This window comes from Penicillium antarcticum (genome assembly GCF_028974205.1).
Source record: "Penicillium antarcticum strain IBT 31339 chromosome Unknown utg000002l_segment0_segment0, whole genome shotgun sequence".
In the NCBI taxonomy this organism is placed as follows: domain Eukaryota; kingdom Fungi; phylum Ascomycota; class Eurotiomycetes; order Eurotiales; family Aspergillaceae; genus Penicillium; species Penicillium antarcticum.
Genome location: NW_026695300.1, coordinates 1,477,842 through 1,501,348, shown reverse-complemented (window position 1 = coordinate 1,501,348; position 23,507 = coordinate 1,477,842). Strand labels below are relative to the sequence as shown.

The following is a 23,507-nucleotide window of genomic DNA, read 5'->3' as shown; positions in this document are numbered from 1 at the left end:
AAGTCGGCGAACTCCGTTCGGCATCGGCCAACTGTTGGCAGCTCGGCATTTGTTATCATTATCAGTTCCCCACCATTTCTTGAAAAACATTGCCCCTCCTTCTTTCTACCTTTACCATATCCCATAACAAATACAATCTCCAAAATGGCTCACTCTCACTCTCACGATGCTGGCGTTAGCCACTCCCACGATGATCCTTTCAACGGCCACGGCCACTCCCACGATATCCTCGATGGCCCAGGCTCCTACGTTAACCGTGAGATGCCACTGATCGAGGGCCGTGACTGGAAGGATCGTGCCTTCACCATTGGTATTGGCGGGTATGTATAGTTTACCAACTAGGGCATGGTCTGCGTGGTCCATGTTTATCGTCGAACATCCGCCTTTCGATATGTATAGACATAGGAAGAGACAATTGCTAACATCTGAACAGTCCTGTTGGATCCGGCAAGACTGCTCTGATGCTGGCTCTTTCCCGGGCTCTGCGTGATGAGTATAATATCGCTGCTGTCACCAACGATATCTTCACAAGGTAAGGAAACTGATATACCTACCCCATACCACGCTCAACCTATACCTCCAGCTCTATGCTACCACAACAAACCAAACCAAAATACTAACCACCCCAAAAAAACAGAGAAGACGCCGAATTCCTAACCCGCCACAAAGCCCTAGCCCCGTCGCGCATCCGCGCCATCGAAACAGGCGGCTGCCCCCACGCCGCCGTCCGCGAAGACATAAGCGCCAATCTCCTCGCCCTCCAGAAACTCCAAAAACAATTCCAAACAGACCTTCTGCTTATCGAGTCTGGTGGCGACAACCTAGCAGCGAACTACTCGCGCGAGCTGGCCGACTTCATCATCTACGTGATTGACGTTGCGGGCGGTGATAAGGTGCCCCGGAAGGGCGGGCCTGGAATCACGGGGTCTGATCTGCTTGTCGTGAACAAGATTGATCTTGCGCCTGCTGTTGGTGCTGATTTGAGTGTTATGGAGCGGGATGCGAAGAAGATGCGTGAGGGCGGTCCGACTGTTTTTGCTGTTGTTAAGGATGGGAAGGGGATGGATCATATTATTAATTTGATTATTAGTGCTTGGAAGGGTAGTGGTGCTTATGAGGAGAGTTTGAGGAGGTGGAAAGAAGGTGCTGTTCGGGGTTCTGGGAGTGTGGATGAGTAGAGTAGAGAAGAGAAGAGAAGAGAGGATCTGTAGTATATGAATTCTGAAAAGGATTATGGCAGGACTCGAGGGTTATGCAATTGGATTCAATTCAGTTCAATTCAATTCAATATATTCAATATATTCATTGTAATGTTGGAAAGTAGATGGTACACACTCGTGAAATGACTGCTTTTTTGCCCGAATACAAACATATATTCCCCAAGAAACGCCTGGAATGCAGCTGTCGCCAAATCTCCGACAAATATGTCACAGAAGCCGTGTGTGGGCTGGGTATCTGGGTGCTTTTTTGGTAGGTTGGTTACCTCCCTACTCGACAAGAATATGCCAAGCAGGCAAGAAACGAAACAAGCGATCTTATTTGGCGAACCGGGACAGAGCTGGTCCCAGATCTTGACGCTCCTGCTTAAGTCTGTCCTTCGTGCGAGCGGCATGTTCCTTGCGCAATGTCTCGGCCTTGAGACGCTTCTCGTCGATAACGTTGCGGCCTCCCTTCTTGCGAAGGTACTTGCGCAGGGCACTGTTGCGGCCACGACCGCGGTTCTTGAGCTTCTCCATGTGGTCTTCCTTCAGTTCGGGTCTGCGCTCTTCCTGGACCTTCTTGTCGTTTATAGTGTCGAGCTTTCCGATGATGTTGGGGTCGAGCGAGATCATATCGGGTTGCAACTTGGTAAGCAGAGAGTGAACCTCGGCCTCCTGGCGCTGCTTGACGTTCTCGTAAGGGTTGGCTTCCAGAGAGTCGAAGTTGGGCTCTCCGGCGCCGGGGACGATAATGCTGGCGAATCCTTGGTCGTGTCCGACACCAAGGACATCTTCGTATGGGCACCAGCGGACATTCTCAATGCGCTGGCCGTCTCCACCCCAAGCCATGTATGGGCTCTGCACCTTGCCTTGGTCAGCTGTGGCGGCGTCGAACAAGCCTCGCCAGACGCTCATTTGGGTGCCCCAGCCGACAGCAGTCAGGCCGCGGTCACTGATGGCGACTGATGCGCCGGGCTGGTAGCAAGAGTATGAGTGTACCTCACGGTACATGCGGATATCCCACACATTCATCTTCTGGTCCTGGCCTGTGGACACCATATATCGGCCCTGGCGGTCCATCGCCATTGACCGGACGGGACCCTGGTGAACAAGAGCCTTGACAAGTGGGGTTTGAGAGTTGGGAGACCATAATGTGACAGTTCCATTCTGGTGTCCAACATGCATAATGGCGTTCCATGGGTTCTGAGCGAGAGCTGTAGGCTTGCCTAACCGGGTGGACAGCTCGGCAACGGTTTGGCCGGTCGAGGTATCGGTGTATTTGAGGTGACCGCTCATTTGCTGCAGACGTATTAGCGGAAAACATAATACTCAGTAGTAGAGAGAACTTACAGCGCTTGCAAGGAGGAAATGATAGGGCAGGAACTCGAGGAACAATGGCTCCAGGTGCTTGCTAAGACAGTGGATCTCAGTACCCTGGTGGTCGTAGATATAGGTGTGCTTCTTCTGCGCAACAGCAAAGTACTGGTTGTTATGCAACCAGCGGGCATCCCGCACAGTTTCGTTCAGCTGCAATTCGCAACCGAGCTTGCCTTCGCGCCAGTCCATCGTCGCAACATGTCCCTTTCGTCCAGCAAGCAGCAGATCACGTCCGTTCCGTGAGTAGTCCATGCGGTAGGGGCCCATGTCGGTGAGCTTCAATTCGAATCCCTTCTTTGCGGTCTCAATTCCAACGCTTGCCTTGATCTCATCTTGGCGAACCTTGTATGTCCGTTCGAGTTCGGCTTCGGGTTCGAGAAATCCTTCAGTGTGCTCAAGTAGAATCTCGGCATCTTGCGCTTGCATCACAGCCTGCTTGTGCTTGTATTCCTGTCTCTTGAGGTTTGAGCGCAACTTCTTGTCTCGCGCGGTTTTCACATTGTTGCCTTTGCCTCGTCCGTATGTTTTCTGGGCTTCAGCCAGTCTCAGCTTGGCTTCATTGTCTCCCGTGGGAGCAACAGCCATTTTCGAGGATAAATCGGCCATTTTCGAAATCTTTGTGAGGTAACCCAACGTAAAGATCCAACGGTGGTTGAGAAGCTCCCGAAAAAAATGTCTTTTTGCCCGAAAGGTTGCCAAGACTTGGACTCACCGCTCGCTTATCCTCCACTGGCGAATTTTGTTTTCTTATCGGTTTTCCTTTTTTTCCGCGAACACTTCGTGCTTTGATATTGCATTTGGGAGCATTGTTTTGCCCTAGGATCTCTGACTATCCTCACATTTCAATCTGGACTCTCTCCCATTTCGTTTCAAAGGGTCAAGTGCCAATATGGCGCCTTCCCAGACGGTGCACCACCACCGGTCCACCACCAAGGTTTCGCACAAGCCCTACAAGAGCAAACATGCCTCCAAGAGTGCCTTGAAAGACCAGGCTAAAGGTATGATTGTGTTAATATGCACAATAATTTGCACATATTAACATATTTCAACTTAGGCAAAATCGAAGGTGATGAGCGGGGCTCACGCAAGACACCCCACCAACAGCTCAAGTCGAAACTCGATCGCCGAAACACCGCCCGCCAAAGGCAGGCAACGAAGCAGCAGGACCGGGCCCAAGCTACCAGCATTTTCGCCGGCCAGAGCGGTGCTCCCCGCCATGTCGCAGTTGTGCCATTGTCCCCCGATATCGACGTTGCCGCCGCTATTACCTCCCTTAACGAGAGTGTCGATGTTGCGTGCGAGGTCTCGCCCGATGGACCTACCCGCGTGCGCATTGATAGATTCCGCCAGAGTGTGCAGTATGTTCCGGCCAAGTTCGACTTGATTAGCGCCCTGGATGTGTGCCGTATGGCCGATTTCGTTATGCTGGTGTTGTCTTCTGAAGTTGAAGTTGATGATGATGGAGAGATGATGTTGCGCTCGATTCAGAGCCAGGGTATCTCGAATGTTGTGACCGTTGTTCAGGGTCTCAACCGCGTTGAGCCTCCCAAGAAGCGCCCTGGAGTTGCTGCTTCGTTGAAGTCTTTCATCAACCACTTCTTCCCGACTATTGAGAAGGTCATGTCTCTTGATTCTCGACAGGAGTCCTCCAATGCCATCCGTTCGCTCTGCACTGCCACCCCCAAGGGAATCCGCTGGCGTGATGATCGCAGCTGGATGTTTGTCGAGAACATCCAGTGGCCCGAGTCCAACCTGGAAGTTGTGGATGACGTCGTTGTCACCGGTGTTGTTCGTGGAAAGGGCCTGAAGGCTGACCGTATTGTCCATCTTCCCGGCTGGGGCGATTTCCAGATTGATTCGATCACTGCTGCACCACTAGCAACCACCAAGAACAAGAAGGACGATGCGATGAACGTTGATACCAATGAGACCACACAAGTTTTGGACACCCCCTCAGCAGACCAGGATGATATGGCCACCGTCGCCCCTGAAGAAATCGATATGGTCGATGATGATATGGTCTCGATGGCCGAAACCGAGAAGAAGGGTGTTCTGCTGGATGACTATCACTACTTCTCTGATGACGACTCACACATTCCCGCAACACCTAAGAAGTTGCCCAAGGGGACTTCAAAGTACCAGTCGGCTTGGTATCTCGAAGATGTCTCAGACTCCGGATCCGACGTCGACGACGAAGATGAGCCCATGGAAATGGACACCGCCGGTGCGCCAGAGGATGGTGTGTTCCCTGACCACCAGGATGCTATGACCGAAGGTGGCCCCTCAGAATACCCCCAGTCCGAGATGTTCCTCGACCCATCTCCAGAGGACGAGGCCCAAGAACTGGCTGCCTACCGTGCCAGCCGTAAGACTGAGGCAGAGGAGGACCTCGAGTTCCCCGACGAGATCGAATTGCACCCCAACGTTTTGGCCAGAGAGCGTCTGGCCCGATTCCGTGGATTGAAGAACCTCAAGCTCAGTGCCTGGGAGACATCCGAGGATCGTCCTTACGAGCCTGAGGACTGGCGCCGACTGCTGCAATTCGCTGATTACAAGGGTTCCAAGAACCGCATCCTGAGAGAGGCTCTGGCAGGTGGAGTCAACCCCGGCATTCGGGTCGATGTGCACCTCCGCGCAGTGCCCTCCATTTTGCGCAACAAGCCCCAGCCGCTTTCACTCTTCTCGCTGCTCCGCCACGAACACAAGCAGACTGTGGTCAACGTTAACATGTCCCTAAACTCCAGCTACGAGAAGCCCCTCAAGTCCAAGGAGCAGCTTGTCGTCCAATGCGGTCCTCGCCGTATGATCGTCAACCCCATCTTCTCCGCAGCCGACAACACACCGAACAACGTCCACAAGTTCGACCGTTTCCTGCACCCTGGCCGCAGCGCCATCGCCTCCTGGATTGGACCCGTTACCTGGGGTGCAGTCCCCATCCTCGTCTTCAAGAACAAGCAAGTTGAGGACCCCGAAGAGATGGATACCGCCGATGCCACAGAGGCTATTGACATGGACCGCCTTGAGCTGATCGGTACCGGTACCGTCGTTGCACCGGATCAGAAGCGTGTCGTTGCCAAGCGCGCTATTCTCACTGGTCACCCCTACAAGATTCACAAGAAGGTCGTTACCATCCGGTACATGTTCTTCAACGCCGAGGACATTCAATGGTTTAAGGCACTCCAGTTGTGGACCCGCCGTGGCCGCAGCGGATACTTCAAGGAGAGTTTGGGAACACACGGTTACTTCAAGGCCACCTTTGATGCCAAGATCAATCCGCAAGACTCTGTGGGTATCAGTTTGTACAAGCGTGTTTTCCCTCGCAAGGCTCAGCCTTTGGAGGCGATTTCTGCCTAAGCTATTGACTTGGGCTCTGGGGAAGTGGATGATATGATACCATTTGACTGAATTGATTACACGACGATGAGAACAGCTCCGTTGTTGAAGGAGTCTGTCATGATACACCAAAAGTACATATAGACCCAGGCATCTTAAAATGATGAATTACGAATTTCCTGATCTTCATTCCGTACAATTTTAGCCTATTCATGTTAGTCGAGATCATATACTCCAAGCATTTCCATAGTGAAATGACTTTGGAACAAGTCAGAGGTCAGGAAGAAACGGGTCATTGTCAGAAGATTCAATAATCTGTATTCATTTCCAGAACAGTACAAGTGAAAAAGAACAATTCAAACAGAAGCCGAAACTCGAGGACTCAATATTCCAAAGACGTCACGCGCGGGGAATCAATAACTCAATCGCCGTCTACGAAAAGTCCTCCTCAGCCTCTTCAATGTTATTCTTGATGCGCAAAAGAAGAGTGGTTTTCCACTTGTCTAGCTTGCTAAGCTGGTCAAACTGGAACAGCTTGTCAGCGAAGCCCTCCTGGTCACCACCCTCGACAGCCTGGGTCAGGTCCACGAGTAGCTGGTGCTCTCGTGTGGAAGCAAAACTGGGATCAAGCTCTCGGTATGATTCAAGGGCACGATTTGTCTCAACCAGGTCCTGTAAAGATGTGATAAGTATTATTCTTGACTGAAGGGGACGGGAGTAACGTACCTTCGTGGCAAGATGGCAAATACCAGCCTTGAGGAGGTAATCCTTAACTGACCACCTCATCAAGTTGTTGTTGATAGAGGTCCGGCCGATGCGCTCGTAATTAGTGATGGACTTGTAGTAGTCGCCGTCCAGGGCGGACAAGTCTGCCACCTTAAGGTAGTGCTTGTTTGCGAGACTATAGTATGACGTCGATGTTAGCCGAATCCCCTTTTACAAGCATACAAAGCTCAGAATGGATATGAGATGCGTACGCTTCGGCATTATCACCCTCGAACCACTCGGCAGCCTTCTCATACGAGTCAAGCGCCTTCTTCATATCTCCGAGCTCCACCTCATACACCTCGGCAAGATATTGCTGCTGCGTCGCCGCACGTCGCAGGTTTCCTCGTAGTACGTAGTGCTGGATAGCACTAGAAAGAACACGTGCTGCATCCTCAGGGTCTGACTTGCGGTAGACCTTGAAGGCTTCCTGGAGGGTATTGGCGGCGTCGTCAGGTTCGTTAAGGTTCTGGGTCTGGATAGAGGCAGCTTTCTCGAAAGCCTGACCGGCCTCCTTGTCTGTTTTGAAATCAACATATATCAGTAACCAGGTTTAGCTATCGCATCAAATAGCACATCAAGTGGTGTTGAGCAGGCGGCGGGGTATCTCACTCATTTTCTGTACTCGGAATGCATTTGCAGCCTGGGTATACAGATCTGCGGCATTCTCGTACTTCTCTGACCGTCCTCCAAACCAACTGAAACCGCCAGAGGCGCCGGAGAGCGCTTTGTCGGCCTATTTCACCGCAAGAGCGAGGTCATGGTTAGCTATTTGCACTTTCGTCATTGCTTAGGTCTCCATGCAAACAAGGCGGGGGATCAAAGGGGAACATGGCGAGCACGGGGGCGTACTTTTTGGAGCAGAACACGGGGATCTTGAGTCATGTTGAGTTATGTTAAAGAAGAGCAGATGTTAGAAGGAGTGTGGCCAACGGCTCTATGAGAGCATCGATCGGCGGTCCCGCTGGAGGCGGTGTCCCTTTATTTTTCGGTCTCCGCCTGAGCTCTTGTCTTCACTTTGATATTGCACTCTGCTTGCTGCATTTCCAAATATCTTTGACTTATATCACATTCTGACGGGTTATTTGATTGTTTTATCTTTGCAATGGCTTCCTTACGCGCTGCTGCTCGGCTGTCCAAGTCGCTGCGTCCTTCATGCCGACTTAACATCAACGTCTCTCGCTGTTATTCCTCCGGAAAATCCGCTGTTGCTGACATCGAGTCTATTCTTGGCGAGCCAAACTGGTCGGTCCGATCATTGCTTCCCGACCCAGCTTCAGGACCATCTGCATCCGAAGTGGTGACGCCGAAACAACTTCATCACCTATTGCGCATCTCGGCACTTCCTCAACCTGCCAACGAAGAAGAAGAGCAGACAATGCTGAAGACACTCGAGTCTCAGATTCACTTTGTCAAGGAGATTCAGCTCGTTGATACTACTGGTGTCAAACCGCTTCCTAGCATTCGCGACGAAAGCTCTGCTGCAGTTGAGGAGAATACTATTGGCCTGGAACGGCTCAAAGGGGCTCTGCTCAAGGAACAAGTCTCTGGAAGACGCAGAAGAATCCAGCGTATTCCAGGCGAAAAGAATATTCACCCAGATGGGACCGCTTGGGATGGTAATGCGCTTGGCTCCGCTACGAAGACAAAGGGCAAGTATTTTGTCGTTGAGATCGGCAATTGAATCCGTCTTGTCTATCTCTGGGCTACTGGATCTATATCAGACATGTGCCTTCATCATGAAGCCAAGCAAAAGTACATATGTTTGTCTGTCTGCCTTGGGCAGAAATCCTGAGTCAGCTGGCCCCCAAGCTGGAGCTCTATGACAACATCGCCCCTCTCCAACGACTTTGCTCAGCTTCTGCTCGTTCTGAGGTTGTCAACCTGTCCTCTACACCATTTGGCGCCAATGTTTAAAACTTTGAAAGAAAAACAAACGGCATTGTTCGATTCCAAGCGATCCAACAACAATGCCTCGGAAAGCGACCGCGGCCAAGATTTAAGCTCCATCTTGGATCGGTCGCAACGTGCTGACTTGACCATTCTCGTTGCTGAGGTTGCTGAGTCTATGCGAATTAGTGTCTTGGAAATCTTCGAAAACCAAACACCCAATTCAAAGTCAGACTCAAAAGATGAGCCGCGTACTCCGTCGATTCCACGCAAGCCTCTTCCTACCGAGGAAACCGACGAAGACACCCCGCCCCTGCCCCCGAGGCCCAGCAACGAGAGTGCAGGGAAGGGTGGCAGTCCACGAACTGGGGCTAGCAAGCCACTAAAACCGCAAGCAAAGATCACTGCACTTTCTATTTTTGAGGACTGGCGGGATTCTGTACTGTTGCGGATCGGCGAGGTTGTCAATAAAGATGACGATGATGAAGGACATCAAGTCTCCGAAGAAATGCAGAAGGCTGCAAAGTCTGACGAGATTCCCTTTGAAGGCGATAGAGATAGCCTGGAAAAGTTACAAGAAATCTATCACCCCGTGGAGACGCCTCTGGTCAAACTTCCAAAGGCAACACGATTACTCATTGTCCATTCGCTTCTTCTGTTGATGCTCAGCTTGAAACATTACAGCGCCTACTCCCGAGTTTTGATGTTGAATGTCGCGTCCAGTTTGAACATAGATATCAACGTGTTGAACGAAGACGAAGTCAAGGTTGCCCGTGGTCTGCTAGATACGGCTTTAGCGCTCTCAGACCAGGAGCCCAAGAAAGAGCCCAAGAAAGACGACATGAGGAAATGGAAGGTCGGCATCGCGTCTGTAGCTGGTGCTGCCCTTATCGGTCTCACTGGTGGGCTTGCAGCTCCTTTAGTGGCTGCAGGCCTTGGAACTGTTATGGGTGGGCTGGGTCTCGGTGCTACTGCCGCTGCTGGATACTTGGGTGTCCTCGCCGGTAGTAGTGTTGTTGTTGGCGGTCTCTTCGGTGCTTACGGAGGCCGCATGACTGGTCGCATGATGGACAAGTATGCCCGTGAAGTTGACGACTTTGCGTTTCTCCCTATTCGCGGACAACGGTCTCGAGATGAAAAAGATAGCGAAGCTGCTCGGCAGGATCATCGGCTACGGGTCACTATCGGTGTCACCGGATGGGTCAAGGAAGAAGCGAACTTTACTGTCCCATGGAAGGTCATTGGCTCCAATTCAGAGGTGTTTGGTCTTCGCTGGGAGATGGAACCGCTGATGAACTTGGGCAATGCAATTTCAGCCCTTGTAACCAGTGCCGCATGGTCAGTTGCCGGACGTGAAGTCCTCGCCCGTACTGTTTTCCACACACTTATGAGTGCGGTGATGCTTCCCCTTGGTCTTTTGAATGTTGCTGGCGTTGTCGACAATCCATTCAGCGTCGCCAAGTCTCGCGCCGATAAAGCAGGCGAGGTGCTAGCCGACGTTCTCATCAACAAAGCTCAGGGAGAACGACCTGTGACCTTGATCGGGTATTCTCTCGGATCTCGCTTGATCTTTTCTTGCCTCCAAACTTTGGCTAAACGAAATGCATACGGCATTGTCGAGTCTGTCATTATGATGGGATCACCTACCCCTTCCAACGCGGAGCACTGGCGTCTGATGCGCAGCGTCGTGAGCGGCCGTGTCGTGAATGTCTTCTCTGAGAATGATAATGTCCTCGCTTTCCTCTACCGAACCAGTAGTTTGCAGCTTGGTGTCGCCGGACTGCAGAAAGTTGAGGGTGTTCCGGGTGTTGAAAACCTCGATGTAAGCGAAATGGTTAGCGGCCATCTACGCTATCAATACTTGCTGGGAAGAATCCTCACCCTCACTGGGCTACAGGATCTGGACGCCAACGAAATTGAACGAGAAGAAACTGCACTTGCCATTGAAGAGGAGCAACAGGAGAAGGAACTGCAACAGAACCAGCGCGAGGCTGGTGTTAAAGACCCGAAATCATCTGCTGCCCAGGAGACTTTGAACAGCCAGGCAGGATTCGGAGAAGATGCACGGCTGCAAAAGCAGGTCGAGATGCAGACTCAGGAGAATATGACGAATCATCGGATTCAAATGCTTGATATGAACGATGATGATTACTCGACACCTTTGAAGGACGATCCTTTGAAACATTCTGCTCTCTAGACGTGAAACAACATCCGAAATACAGGTTATCGGCCAAGCCAGTTTGCAAATTGGTCTCCAATACCAACATACATTGGACAATTTTTTATTCATGTTGAAGTTATATGTTAATTCAACTGAACACATTCTAGAGCCAACCTCATTTATACCCCTGACTTCTGTCTCAACCCCTGCTTCCTGAATCTACCGTAGTAATAACGCGCTACAACGACTTCATCGGTGTTTGTGCAGATTGGAGGTCGCCAAGAACAGCCCCAGGGTCTAAACGAATACAACGTCCCGCCGTGGATCTACCTGCCGTAACTATAGGACAAAGGCCGCCCGGCTGTCATTTGTATAATCTGATTATTCATGAGTATGACGGGGCCGAACAATGGATTCCCTTTCCATTCGCCGCTTCGCTAGCCGGGCTAATCACAATATCAACCCAGATCTTTAGCATCATCCACACCATCGAATCCAAGAACAACAAAGAGCTGGACTCGATGTTCAGGGAGGCCCACGCTGTACGTGGCATACTATGCCAGATCCAACAGATCGTACAATTTCAGTCAGTGAAGGAAACCAAGAACTCTGAGTGGCTTGATGCCCTTGATTCTATACTGGTCGATTGCAGCAATACTTATCTACAGCTACAGAAGTACTTACAGGAATTTGTCTCGACTTCAAAGCTTGCTACATTAGAGAAGAAGGTCAAATGAACGGTGAAAGAGAAGGTATTCAGGACTTACTGAGGATGATAGAGAGATAGAAATTTCGGCTGGTTGTTATCTGTTCAAACGAGGTATGCTGCTTCGCAATTTGATCAATTAGTCCGCTCACAGGTAGGTTGAGTATAACCACAACGGATATTGAGGACGTTCTCATTCAAGTTCAGAAGAAAGTTTTGCTAGCACTATCTATGCCTCCTGCAGTTCGGACACCCTTCTCGTGGAGAAAAAAGTTAGCAAGTTTCCAGACAGAGAACCAAAGTTCTCAAGCGAGCGACTCCAAACATGTTTTATCTGACCTGAATGGCGGTGATAGTTTGCCTGTATCACACATCAACCCAGGACCGAAACCACTGGCTGGACAGACCCCGGGGGGGGGGGGGGGGGGGGTTTGGTATAAACCAGGACGAAGGCAAAGAGCCCCTGATCTAAACAGCTCGAGACTTGTTCGCATCAGTGAGATGTGAGAGTCTTGCCTTATTGGCCATTTTTCATTCCGTACCTGACTGCGACGTTTGCAGGTCTGTCGGCCCGAACAAGATCAGCCTGATCTGTTCTTGGAAGCGGCACCTAGCAAGTGAGATGCTAACACTTATACGGGCACATATTATTCAAAGAACCAAATCCCAGGGATCTGCTCATACAGCTTGAAGAATGTTTGTTTCTTTCTCTCCGCGATCTAAAGTAGATAATGACACTCAACATTCATATGGTGAGATGTTTGATATTTGGCAACGTGAATTATGTGTTAGATTGAGCACCACCCGATTAGGTGGTAGTTCTGTTAAGGTGGGCGTTATGTCGTAGAATAATCGATATACTATAAGGTGAGCGTGTTGTGCTGTGAGGTGCACGTGCGAGAGAGGGAAGAAAAGCGAGCAACCTGACGATTGTGATAAAACCTCAATAGTTGTACGTACATCAAGAAACACCGATTAGCTCGATCATACCGTCAAGGCTTAGCAACGTGAACAATAATCTTGCCCCTAGCCCGGCCAGACTTCAGCTGCCTGACAGCCTCAACAACACCCTCAAGCTCATAAGCAGTATCCAGCTGAACCTTGACATCCCCCTTTTGAACCCACTCTCCAAGCTGAGCAAGATCCTCCTTGTTATTCTTAGTGACAAAAATAACATACCTCCTCTTTCCACCGCCGAGGAAACCCGGCAAAAGCATGCGTTCCACAAAAGTGCCCACACCCGGAGCTCCAACCTGCACAAAGGTCTTCCCAGGAGCTAAGAACCGATCAGACTGGCGATAGAACGCGGCAGGGTACCCAATATGATCAACAATATGATCAAAGACAACACCCCTCTCACCAAGAGCCGCAACAAGATCCTCCTCGACGGTATAATCAATAACCTCATCAGCACCAAGCCCACGACAGAACTCAACATTCTTCGTCGAACACGTAGTCGTAACATGGCACCCCATCACCTTCGCAATTTGAATAGCGAAGATTCCACATCCACCCGAACCGCCATTAAGAAACACCTTATCACCCGCACTGACATACCCTTTCAACGATTGATACGCCGTTTGCCCAGTGACACCGAGCGTAGCGGCGTGATCAACCTCCACGCCTTCCGGCAAATGAACTAGGAAGCTTGCCGGTGCGACGATAAGCTCGGCTAGGGACCCGAATTGGCAGGGCTTGCCTAGATTCCCGTAAACTAGCTGCTCTGGCGACAAATCCGTTGCGTCAGGTCCTGTTGCCACTACCCGGCCGCAGAAATCCATTCCTGGAGAGGCGGGTGTGCCGATCAGTAGCTTTGGAGCTAGGAAGCCTAGTTCTGGGACCTTGTAGTCCGCTGGGTTTAGGGATGCTGAGAGGACTTTGATTAGGACATCGTCGTTACGGAGTGCTGGTGGGGTGCGGGCTTCGAGGGTGAAGGTGAGGTTGTGCTCGAGGCCGTTCGTTGTGTCGCTGTATAGCCAGGCTTTCATTGTGGATTTTTCTGCTGCCATGTTCTAGTGTACACTTGGAGATACAGAGATGGGGAAAGAGAGAGGGTTGGGGTGGCCACTTTTTTTTGGAGACCCGCAATGACTTCACTATCTTTCTTATCGGGTAAACATTGGAGATTTGAATTGATGGATGTGATGCCATTCCTATTTACTTCTTCTGCAAGAAGGTCAAAGCACCGAGCGCATATGCATCGACACCAGTCTTCAATGTAGGTTGAATAACCGGCGCAAAGAAAGGCGAGTGATTACTAGGCAGCGTATCCTGAGTGCCCTTCTTCACAGCCTCATTCCAAGTCTCAGGGTCAGTACCACCAAACATCCACATAACATAAGGAGCCCCCACAGCAGTAGCAAGCAAAGAAAAGTCCTCACTTGCACTAGGAGGTTCCATATCAACCAGATCATCTCCAAAGTAGGGCCCGAAAGTCTCCTTCAGCGCATCAATAGTCTTCCCATCATTAATCGTCGACGGCGTGGAGAAAGTAAGCTTAATCTCCGGCTCACGCTCGACACCGGCAGCCTGACACTCAGCATGAATAATGCGATGAATAGACGCGCAGATGCGCTCCCGCACCGCGGCATCGAAAGTCCGCACATTCAATTGCAAGTCCAAATGCGCAGGAATAATATTGTGCGATTGACCCGCGTGGATACTGCCAACAGTAACAACCGCCAATTTACCAGGCGTCACCTCCCGCGACACAATAGACTGCAGACGTGTCACGATCGAAGAGCCCAGAACAATCGGATCGATGGTCGTCTGAGGCGCCGAGCCGTGCCCGCCACGTCCGAATATCCGCACGTCGTATGCATCAGCTGCGGTCAAGAGGGGCCCGGCGCGCAGGTTGACCGTGCCGGCGCGCATGCGCATGACGTGCTGCGCGAGGACGAGATCCGGCTTGGGGATCTTATCGTAAAGACCGTCGTCGAGCATGGCCTTTGCGCCGTCCAGATGTTCTTCTGCCGGCTGGAAGAGGCAGATCAGGGTTCCGCTCCATTCGTCGCGGGCGGCGTGCAGGAGGCTCGATGCTGCCATGAGGGATGTGACGTGGGTGTCGTGGCCGCAAGCGTGCATCACCGGTTGCTTTTTGCCCTCTGAGTCTCTGGCGATTACTCTACTGGCATATGCTAGGCCTGTTTGCTCTTCTACGGGTAGGGCGTCCATGTCACCCCGCAGTAGGATTGTTGGGCCGGCGCCGTTGCGGAGGACGCCTGCGACGCCGTGGCCGCCGATCTTGGTGTGCACTTCATAGCCGAGGGCTTTGAGATGATCGGCGGCCTTTTTGGCGGTTTCTTCTTCTTCGCCTGATAGTTCTGGGTGGGCGTGTAGGTGTTGGTAGAGGTCTTCGAATGACTTTAGGTCTGGGCGGTAGCGATTGATGACGTCGCCCAGCGCATTCTTATCTTCTGCGAAGGGTAAGTTGGGAGTAAATGGGTGAGAGGGGGTCTTCATACCTCTTAATTGCATGTTGGCGATGTGTGAGGTGAGAATATGGAAGTCTCTCGACCCTTATAGTGTTAATTGATAACAGCTCGGCAAACGCCCCCCCCCTAAGTCAATTCCCCGCATCCTCGCCAATTCTTGGTCTGTTCCGCGTTGTCAACAAATTGCCGATGAACTAATTTTATTAGATCTGCTCCACTGGTCCCTTGCCAATCAGATTGACTTGCGCTTGATATCGGCAATGGTTTCCGGACACCATCGGATGAATTCGCATTGACTTGCTTGTTTGGCTCCAGAATCGGGGCGAACCTTCCAAGTGTGCTAGAGTACATGAACACGGAATACTCGGCTGCTTCGGCGAATTTCATTATGTCCTCTGCATGCCCTGATATTTATAGATTGTACTGTCTTGATTCTACGCAAGTCGAAGACTATATAAACCCCACGTATATCTGAGGGAGGGGCAATGTGTGTACTGCGTGTGTTGATAATTGAGGGCTCATTCCAATCTCTCGTTCATCTCTTGCTTTGATTTGAAGAATATGTTAATTATCGATGCAAAAGTGCCCGGCTTTGGCCTCGGGTACAAGAGAAGCGAGGGCAAGACTTCGTATTGACCTTCAAGGTATAAGTATGGTCAAAACTTTGCAATTGCCAGCCTATTTGAATAAAACCTAGAAGCGGAGTAGGAAAAGAAGCAAAGACCAGAGCCGGATGAGGAAGGATGATTTATTCTTGTAGTGACCAACACGCTCGAGGCTTCTTGTGGTCAAACCCCCTGGTCTCGGAAGTCCAGAAGCGTGATTGGACTTTTGAGATAGTCTTGTAGTATCACATATCCAGGTCTTTGGGACACTCAAAACCATCACTGGTGGCTCGGTGGAGTAGAGCGGACTCCGTGTACCAGCAAGAGCGGGCAACATATAAACTAAATCTCACTGATTTATCAAGTCCAGTCTGCGTTTTATCCGCTGTCTCAAGTCACGAGAGGCGGAATCAGGGGTGAACTTGCCTATATAATACAAAAGTGTCACTGGCTCTTATCTCATTAGTCCTATGAACTATGGCTCTGATATCAAAGCAGTAGATAGACTGACCATGAAAGACAATGATAGATGATCTGGTTGCCATTTTGTTATCGCGATTTCTCAATCGTTTCTGTGGATTGGATTCAAGCCCGACATATTGAACAGCTTCCTCTGCAAGAATATGAACATAGTCATTGTATGTGATTGAGAGGCGGGGAGTCAAGGGAGTGAGCTTAGAAAGTAGAGAAATCCTGGATTTGGGATAGGAGATGATACGGAAACCACCTGCATGGCTCATGGCCAAGAAAAGATGCCAGATTCCTCAGGACTTACATTCGAAGTGTATTGGAATGATCTAGTGCGTGAGAAAATCTAAAAGAATGTGCGAGATAACAGACATCAACGAAACATACTGCTGCCTTCGAAGATAGGCCGATCACTACTCCAAACAACAATCAAGGCAGAATATCAAACTGAGGGGTCAAACCCCTTACAATCAGTCATCTACGGTTTCATTCAGCCTAGGTGGCAAACAAGATCAGTTTCAATCCCGAAACGAGGTATGGAATAAATTACATATCTCGTGCCAGAATAGATCCGCAACAGTGATCCACGGCAACATAAAACTACAGGGTATCAGGACCTCGAAGAAACAACAGCCAATCCCTGAACCCAGCCAAACACACAGATTGATAATCAGTATTATAAAGCACAGATTCTGTCTAGTCTAGAATATAGTCAAAACCCGGCCGGATGATGCAGCCACCCCAGACCAAGTAAAACAAAAAACCAATAAAACCCGCCGAATCCAGTGCCCAAAGCCTCTGACGACGAATCAAGAAAGAAATGGCCAGGTGACAATCCTCAGAAAATCAGTTGAAGTCTACACTCGTCAAGCCAAAGACCATGTTCAGCTGAACAAGAAACCTTAGCAAGCCCTCACGACACTAAGGCGATTTCTGCCTTGCGCTCGGATCTAGTCAAGCCACAAGCTTCAGGGTCTGACATGGGGCCATTTGCTTTTGCTTTTTGGCCATTTCCAAGATGTCTGCCTGTACAACTTGTGAGTTCGCGTATTATTGCCAGATTATTGAGTTATAGAGTGTGCATTGTCAAAAAAAAAAAAAAAAAAAAACAAGTAAATGAATGCCATTGGGTCAGTTCGTGCACATTTCGTTGCGGCCCGCCAGTGGAGAATACACTAACAACGCAACCACTCACGTTGCAGGATATCGGCGGCTCAAAAAATTCTTCCACAAAAAAAAAAGAAACGCTCACTCGAGGACGGTGTTTAGGAATAGCCGAACGCGGGGGTCGAACCCGCAGCCTTAAGATTAAGAGTCTTACGCTCTACCGATTGAGCTAGCCCGGCCGGGCTGTTGAAGGACGATGCACTTTGAGAAACCATATTTGCGTTAAGGGTTGTAGTGCGCCTATGTAAATATAAATATGAATAAGGTATGCGCCCGGGTGCAAGGGGTGGATGTCAAGTAAGTATCGGAAAATTGTTGTGAGAAAAAAAGACCTGCATGCTTGAAATAGGAATAGACATGGTAAAAAAAGGTCCAAATAAAAAAAGAACAGTCTGTCCTTGAGATAGCGCTGATCTGGACTTGGGAGGTCAGACCCCCCCTCTCCCCTTCCCCCCCCCATGTCAGTAAGCGGACTGGTGCCTGCGAAGGCAGCAAGAAGACAGGTCCAGAAGGATGGAGGATTTGATCTCGCGCGCGTCAAGCGACACAGACAGAGATATGGAAAGAGCTGGAATTGAAAGTGGTTGTTGAGGATTCAGGGTCCGAGGGTGGGAGTGACATGCGAGGGATCCCTCAAAGGGCGCGATACGAAAGCAGACATCAGTGGCTGGTGCATCGAATCAAGAGTGAAGGATAACGAAATTGGTGGCTGAGGCTGAGCAGGGCATTGGAATAGGATTAGTTTTGTTTGTGGTATTGGGTGAGATTGATCGGTTTCCGTATACGAACTTGAGGCTGACGGAATCGGGGCTGGTGATAGTCGTGGGGTCCAAACCCACTTACTCATTTCCGAACTCGATGTTATTCTTAGATAGCGTGAAACAGGCTTCAAATATGGAAATATCGAGTTGCAAATTTCGTTTCAAGAGTTCGCGAGTTGTCTCGGTAGACGCTATGAGGGCGGCTGCGGGGGCCTATGAGCGTAGGGAGATGCAACGGAGCCTCAGATCAAGCGGTTTCAGGTGTTTGAATGTTCTGGTTCTGAATCAAAATCAAAGACACAATCTAGAGAGTAAAAGAGAAAATGACGCGAACCTGAGGCCTGTTCTCAGGGGGGTACACGAGACAGCATCAGCCACAAGCCATGACAGAATGACAGTATTGGTATTACCCCTGATGTAATGGGAAGAATAGTCATTATACTGCGTAGGTGGAGAGTGCACTGAAGATAGAGGGGACTCTATACCGTTTGTTTGAACAGTTGCAGCCAATAAGCTGATCGGCAGGCTTCAACCTGGCGGTGTTGACGCCAAAGGCACAGCCCCTAGCCACAAACTAACCAGAAATATAAGACGCTAAATACACTAAGTTAGTCAAGTTACTAACTTCGTATGGCCCCGGGGGTAGGCTGCAGATCAACCAGGCATCTATATGTATATGCAAGTCATGTACTATATAACCCTCCCTCCCCCCCCCCCACACCACCCATTTGATACTCCATTAACACACAACATCAACTGTCCCATACAAGTTTCACATTATCACATTCAGTCACTCACCTACAAGGCCGATCATCCATTATCCCCTCATCACCCTCATAAATCAGTCACGGTGTCGCCCTTCCGCTCCACTTCATACATCGTCGACCCTTCCACTCTCGCAACTATAAGGGAAAGATCCCCTCCTCGCAGTCTGACCCGACGTCTGCTGGCACTCCGCCGAACAAACACTATGCCCGCCCCAATTGAAATCACCGATCCTCTCGTCGTCGTCCGCGACCTCGCCGACGACGAGAGCCTAGTCGTGACCGAGTTCGAGGAACACGCCATCCACTGCCGCCACTGCTCAAATGCAGTCGAGACCCTCAGGGACGGCCGCTCCCTCTGTGACCAAGGCAACGCCGGTGCTCGCACTCTGATCCAATACATCCACAGCCGCAACGGCAAGTACTACTCCGTAGTCGACGCGGAGGCCGGCAAGTCCACACGAGTCAAGCTCCCTCGCGACGCCTACTCCGTCCGCAACCTCCTCACAGCAATCGAGCAAGGCCTCCGTCTGCGCTCCAAGCCCGTCATCGTCCAGAATCCAGTTCAAGTACCCTCCACTGGCCGCAGCTACGACCGCACCTACCCAATCCCCGCTCGCAGAGTCAGCAGCGAGCAAGTGCGTCCTCGCTCCATGTCCCCAGAGACCTACCAGATCATCGAGCGCACTCCTCGCAGCTCCCGCTCCCCAGCTTCGATCATGTACCGCTCCCCTGGTGGTTCCTCCCCTAGCCGGCCCTCATCCAGCCGTGGCTCGCTATACAACACCGACCGCCAGGAGCGCGTGGAGCGCCAGTACGAGGCCCCCCGTCGGTACGTCGAGGGTGGCAGCAAGTATCACCGTTGAACGCGAGACCGATGATCGCTTCTGGTTTCTCGGTCTACGACTGTACGGTTTCAACTACGACTTAGTCTACTACCCTCCAATTGCTTCGAATAAGCTTCAATTCAATAGACATTGATTGTCTACCTCCCCAATCCCATGTTCGGTGCTCTGCCAATATGTGCGCTACCGCATGTATTGATACCCACTCCCGTCTTTGAGATCTGGATTGAAAGGGCCTGCCTGGATGCGCCCTCGGAAACTCAATTTTCTGTTTTCACTGATCTCTGACTCGACTGTCGCAGGTCGGGGTCCAGCTTGGGAACCCCCGACACTTGAATGTGACTCGGGGTTTTTTTGCTGTGTCCCTGCTATTTTGCAGTCTTAGCTAGGCACCTTCATTGGTGCACATTCACACCCATCCATCTGGGGATGCAGGTGTGGATGACTTAGCCAATGAACGATGCGGGGACTCGTTGATGTTCATGCATGTTTTTATATCCTGCACGCTTTATTGGCTTGTTTGTGTGACTCATTCTGTTGTTTTGTGGAGAAGCTTGCAGCAGCTTTATCTTTTTATCTTTTTCCTTTGTGAACTTTATGTGATTTTACGATATGCGCCCTGCGAGGTTGTCGGCCATTCCTTCTTTTGGACAGCCTCTGGGAATGGTCACTATGATTTCGAACTATGAACTCGAATATGAATCTTGCAACATGTGAATCTGTTTCTATACTGTAACATATACTGTAAACATATTAGGTCATTCATACGTCCTTCGTGTCTGGGTCATATGGCCTGAGTCAAACAATGTTGATCAACCCCACCCATCTGCACTTGTATTCCCCACCATTCTATTTGTCTCCATTTCTTTACCGATTGATATACCTTTTTTTAACTTACAAGTCCGATACATGACTCACTGCGGGGTTGTGGCTGAGGTGTATGAGGATATGCCTCAGGCAAGGCCAAGATGCTTCATACGTCAGATGAAAGTACCCTGTAATGTACAACATTGTTATGCATTAGTGTGAATAAAGCTTGTTCCACGATGTACAGATACTCGGGAATGCGACAAAAGGATAAATGTCCTGCACTGTTCACAGCCTCGACAAGGCTGCAAAGCCACCTGCTGATCACTATACTATGGTGGACCCTGCGGCTCTACATCTCCACTCTGAAAAAGCCTCATAGATCGGTTTCTTGTCTTCCCCTAATTGGTGTTGAAAAGTTTTACCAGAATTATTGGGTTTTGCTTTAATAAGGAGTGACCTTGGTTCATCGGTAATATGACCGAGTCAGTTGGAGAATGTTCACGCGTTGATCTCATATTCTAGTGTCGCCTGATTGATCTTTCTTCTTTTTGAACGTCTGCTAGGTCTCCTGATTCTGAATATGGTGATTTCCAATTTTCAACCGAGACTCCGCCAAATAGCCTTTCAGATCTAGGTCATCTCACTTGGACATAGGTCACACGGCCATATGTAGGCGACTTTGTTGAAATATTCAGCTAAGAACACGTGAATGGCTTGCCCACTGATCCTGACTGGAATTTGGCAATCTATGAGATAGAACTTAGCACTTCATCATGCATTTCAAAATGAAAAGAACTCACCAGTTCAGCAATACTGGCATAAGTGCCACACCCAAAGACAATAATGCCAACCACAAAGACAATGCCATTCAAAACGGCAGTCTTCAAATTATGCTTCTCATACCAAGCCCCCTCTCTCAAAAGCACATACCACATAATAGGCGGGATATAAAACGACAAACCCGAAACAAACAAAGCGGAGATAATGGAAAGCAACTCCGAGAAAATCGGAATAGCCTCAGCAATAACCCAAGCAAGAATGGTAACAAGGAAAACAAGACCAAGCCAAGTCATCCAGCCCTTGCTAGTATTCACATAGCGAACAACCGAGTCGCGATAAACCTTCCCATGAATATACCGACACACAACGGTGGTATTGATCGAGCCGGAAATAAAGATCACCGGAAGCGCAATACCAAAAACAACCCTGGAGATAACAGGCCCAGCAGACAACAACGCCGGCGACTGCACACCCTGCCCAACAAAAGCATAAATAATCGACCCAGTCAACGTATAAACAATAATCTGAATGCCCCCCATCCACCAAAGCGTCTTGACATAATCCTCAGGGGTATGCATATCCTCCATGAAAGAAGGTAAACACCCGGCAAAAGAATACGCAAAAACAATATTATTAGTAGCGACGATAGCAGCCGAGAACGTAAGCCCCTCTTTCGGCCACGCAGACCAGGGAATCATACCATCCACAAACTCCCCAGTCCCACTAGACCTCTGAATCCCAGTCGCAATCATCGTAACTCCAATCGCAACAATAATCGACGCAAAATCAATATACCCCAATATGGCAATCTCCGCAAACGACGGCGGGATAGCGAGTAACATCAAGATCGCCGCGGAGACAATACTAAACACAATCGAGCACACGTTACTCTGCGCAATGGTCTGGAAAGCAATAGCACCTGTCAAGCAATGCGATCCGATGACGAAAACGAGCAGCGCGACGAAACTGCCCACAAATATCTTGGAGCCTATGTTGCCCAGGAGGAGTCGGCCGACGTCGGCGTAGTGGCCTATTTCAGGGTATTTCAGTTTTGTTTCGCCGATGTTGTAGCCTGCGTAGATTGCGACGAAGCCTAGCCCGATGGTCATTATGGTGCCAGCCACCATGCCTAGTGTTGCGAATGCGGAGGGGAGGCCTAGACTTCCTAGTGCGATGGCTTCGACGATTGAGATCACTGTTAGGCGCTTCCAGCCTAGGCGGTGGAATTTGGCGTCGCCGTCTATCCTTTGTTGTCTTTCTGGATCTGAGAGGGCGGGGTCTTTTGGGAGGGCTTCGGTGGCCATTTTGGCTTTTGGATAATGGCCTTGTTGGGAGGGTTGTGGATGGGATTGAGAGATCGAGGCGAGGGTGGATGGAGATTGCAAGAGGGGAAGCCGAGAACAAACCCAATTCCTGTTCAAAGAGAGAAGAATAGATGGAAAACCATCAGATAAGATCAAGGATTTTAAAGAATCTGGTAGGGTGGAGTACACCCCCTCTGAGACATGGCACGGTCTTCAGGCCCTTTCGGGGTCTCGGGTCTCATCGTGCGTGGTGTTAGTATATTGTGTGGGGATTGGTCAATATAAGGAGGGAGTAGAAGAACTGATTCGCAGAGTATGTCCACGCTATTTATCCTTTTAACCTCATGCTGCAGGTTGAACAGGTTGGCAAGTCTGCGGATGCACCCGACTCTGGCACTAAGCTTATAGTGGCTACTCACCCCGGGCCCGGAATTTACTATTCTGCGACTCTGAGGGGTGTACGTAATTAGTTTGGCTAAGTGTGCACATGCTTGGAAGGTGGTTTATTCTTCTTGGCATGGTAGTAGAATCAAGACTAGTTAGCGCCTGCTTGTCTTTCGCTTGTTCGTGTGCCAAGCTTGTCGGGATGATTGGATTTTACCGTTAAGCTCCCATGTCTTAAGAGTCTATTGAGATTCAAGGCTACCTAAAAGGATCTTGATAAAGCATGCAAATCGAATTGTCAGAGAAATGGAGCCTCTACAGAAAGAAGATCGTAGCCCTATAGGGCTGGAGGCTTGGATATCGCGTGTCTTTAGCATTGGTCTTGGCGCATTCCTTGGCTTTTTTGGTACCTGAAGAATGTTGCGTTGGATATTAACTTAAAACCTCCGACTTGGAATGCGTTCAAGTCCGCCAACCGGTGAATCCATGGATCTGCTCGGGTTTAGCCGGCGACTGCCGTGGCTTATATGAGCCACTTCCCTGGGGGATGGACCTGAATCCTTCGATTATTTGATAAAGAGACTGGCATTTTGTGGAACATTGTTTGTCTGATACTGATATGGTCACTTTTCCTTTTCTCTTCACCTCGTTCATTTATCTCACCAAGTTATCAACCTTATTGTGATGGCCACTATCTCATTTTCGAATTATACCTGGGACCACAGAGCAAGCAAGCAACAATGGTAAACCGAAA

The 23,507-nt window shown here is 49.9% G+C and overlaps 10 protein-coding genes across 10 annotated transcripts; 5 read left to right on the top strand and 5 right to left on the bottom strand.

Annotated features, from left to right (window-relative positions):
- Positions 1 to 144: 144 nt before the first annotated feature.
- On the top strand, positions 145 to 1,178 carry N7508_001552 (urease accessory protein UreG; the record flags this gene model as incomplete). Its single annotated transcript, XM_058459618.1, has 3 exons — positions 145 to 320; positions 434 to 532; positions 638 to 1,178. The coding sequence occupies 3 exons, from the start codon at positions 145 to 147 to the stop codon at positions 1,176 to 1,178; spliced, it is 816 nt and encodes a 271-aa protein (XP_058323150.1).
- Positions 1,179 to 1,535: 357 nt separating this feature from the next.
- Positions 1,536 to 3,182, bottom strand: N7508_001551 (WDR46/Utp7 family protein; the record flags this gene model as incomplete). Its single annotated transcript, XM_058459617.1, has 2 exons — positions 1,536 to 2,498; positions 2,550 to 3,182. The coding sequence occupies 2 exons, from the start codon at positions 3,180 to 3,182 to the stop codon at positions 1,536 to 1,538; spliced, it is 1,596 nt and encodes a 531-aa protein (XP_058323149.1).
- Positions 3,183 to 3,465: 283 nt separating this feature from the next.
- Positions 3,466 to 5,930, top strand: N7508_001550 (small subunit rRNA maturation protein TSR1; the record flags this gene model as incomplete). Its single annotated transcript, XM_058459616.1, has 2 exons — positions 3,466 to 3,574; positions 3,631 to 5,930. The coding sequence occupies 2 exons, from the start codon at positions 3,466 to 3,468 to the stop codon at positions 5,928 to 5,930; spliced, it is 2,409 nt and encodes an 802-aa protein (XP_058323148.1).
- A 411-nt stretch (positions 5,931 to 6,341) lies between these two features.
- On the bottom strand, positions 6,342 to 7,559 carry sec17 (alpha-soluble NSF attachment protein SEC17; the record flags this gene model as incomplete). The annotated part of the gene is made up of 5 exons (XM_058459615.1): positions 6,342 to 6,581; positions 6,636 to 6,810; positions 6,887 to 7,193; positions 7,287 to 7,410; positions 7,527 to 7,559. The coding sequence occupies 5 exons, from the start codon at positions 7,557 to 7,559 to the stop codon at positions 6,342 to 6,344; spliced, it is 879 nt and encodes a 292-aa protein (XP_058323147.1).
- A 220-nt stretch (positions 7,560 to 7,779) lies between these two features.
- On the top strand, positions 7,780 to 8,358 carry N7508_001548 (uncharacterized protein; the record flags this gene model as incomplete). The annotated part of the gene is made up of 1 exon (XM_058459614.1): positions 7,780 to 8,358. The coding sequence occupies one exon, from the start codon at positions 7,780 to 7,782 to the stop codon at positions 8,356 to 8,358; it is 579 nt and encodes a 192-aa protein (XP_058323146.1).
- A 225-nt stretch (positions 8,359 to 8,583) lies between these two features.
- Positions 8,584 to 10,761, top strand: N7508_001547 (DUF726 domain protein; the record flags this gene model as incomplete). The annotated part of the gene is made up of 1 exon (XM_058459613.1): positions 8,584 to 10,761. The coding sequence occupies one exon, from the start codon at positions 8,584 to 8,586 to the stop codon at positions 10,759 to 10,761; it is 2,178 nt and encodes a 725-aa protein (XP_058323145.1).
- Positions 10,762 to 12,423: 1,662 nt separating this feature from the next.
- N7508_001546 (NAD(P)-dependent alcohol dehydrogenase) lies at positions 12,424 to 13,440 on the bottom strand (the record flags this gene model as incomplete). Its single annotated transcript, XM_058459612.1, has 1 exon — positions 12,424 to 13,440. One exon carries the CDS (start codon positions 13,438 to 13,440, stop codon positions 12,424 to 12,426), a length of 1,017 nt encoding a protein of 338 aa, XP_058323144.1.
- A 148-nt stretch (positions 13,441 to 13,588) lies between these two features.
- On the bottom strand, positions 13,589 to 14,908 carry N7508_001545 (putative zinc metallopeptidase; the record flags this gene model as incomplete). Its single annotated transcript, XM_058459611.1, has 2 exons — positions 13,589 to 14,847; positions 14,896 to 14,908. The coding sequence occupies 2 exons, from the start codon at positions 14,906 to 14,908 to the stop codon at positions 13,589 to 13,591; spliced, it is 1,272 nt and encodes a 423-aa protein (XP_058323143.1).
- A 3,928-nt stretch (positions 14,909 to 18,836) lies between these two features.
- Positions 18,837 to 19,496, top strand: N7508_001544 (uncharacterized protein; the record flags this gene model as incomplete). The annotated part of the gene is made up of 1 exon (XM_058459610.1): positions 18,837 to 19,496. One exon carries the CDS (start codon positions 18,837 to 18,839, stop codon positions 19,494 to 19,496), a length of 660 nt encoding a protein of 219 aa, XP_058323142.1.
- Positions 19,497 to 20,980: 1,484 nt separating this feature from the next.
- N7508_001543 (uncharacterized protein) lies at positions 20,981 to 22,369 on the bottom strand (the record flags this gene model as incomplete). Its single annotated transcript, XM_058459609.1, has 2 exons — positions 20,981 to 21,031; positions 21,086 to 22,369. 2 exons carry the CDS (start codon positions 22,367 to 22,369, stop codon positions 20,981 to 20,983), a joined length of 1,335 nt encoding a protein of 444 aa, XP_058323141.1.
- Positions 22,370 to 23,507: the final 1,138 nt, after the last annotated feature.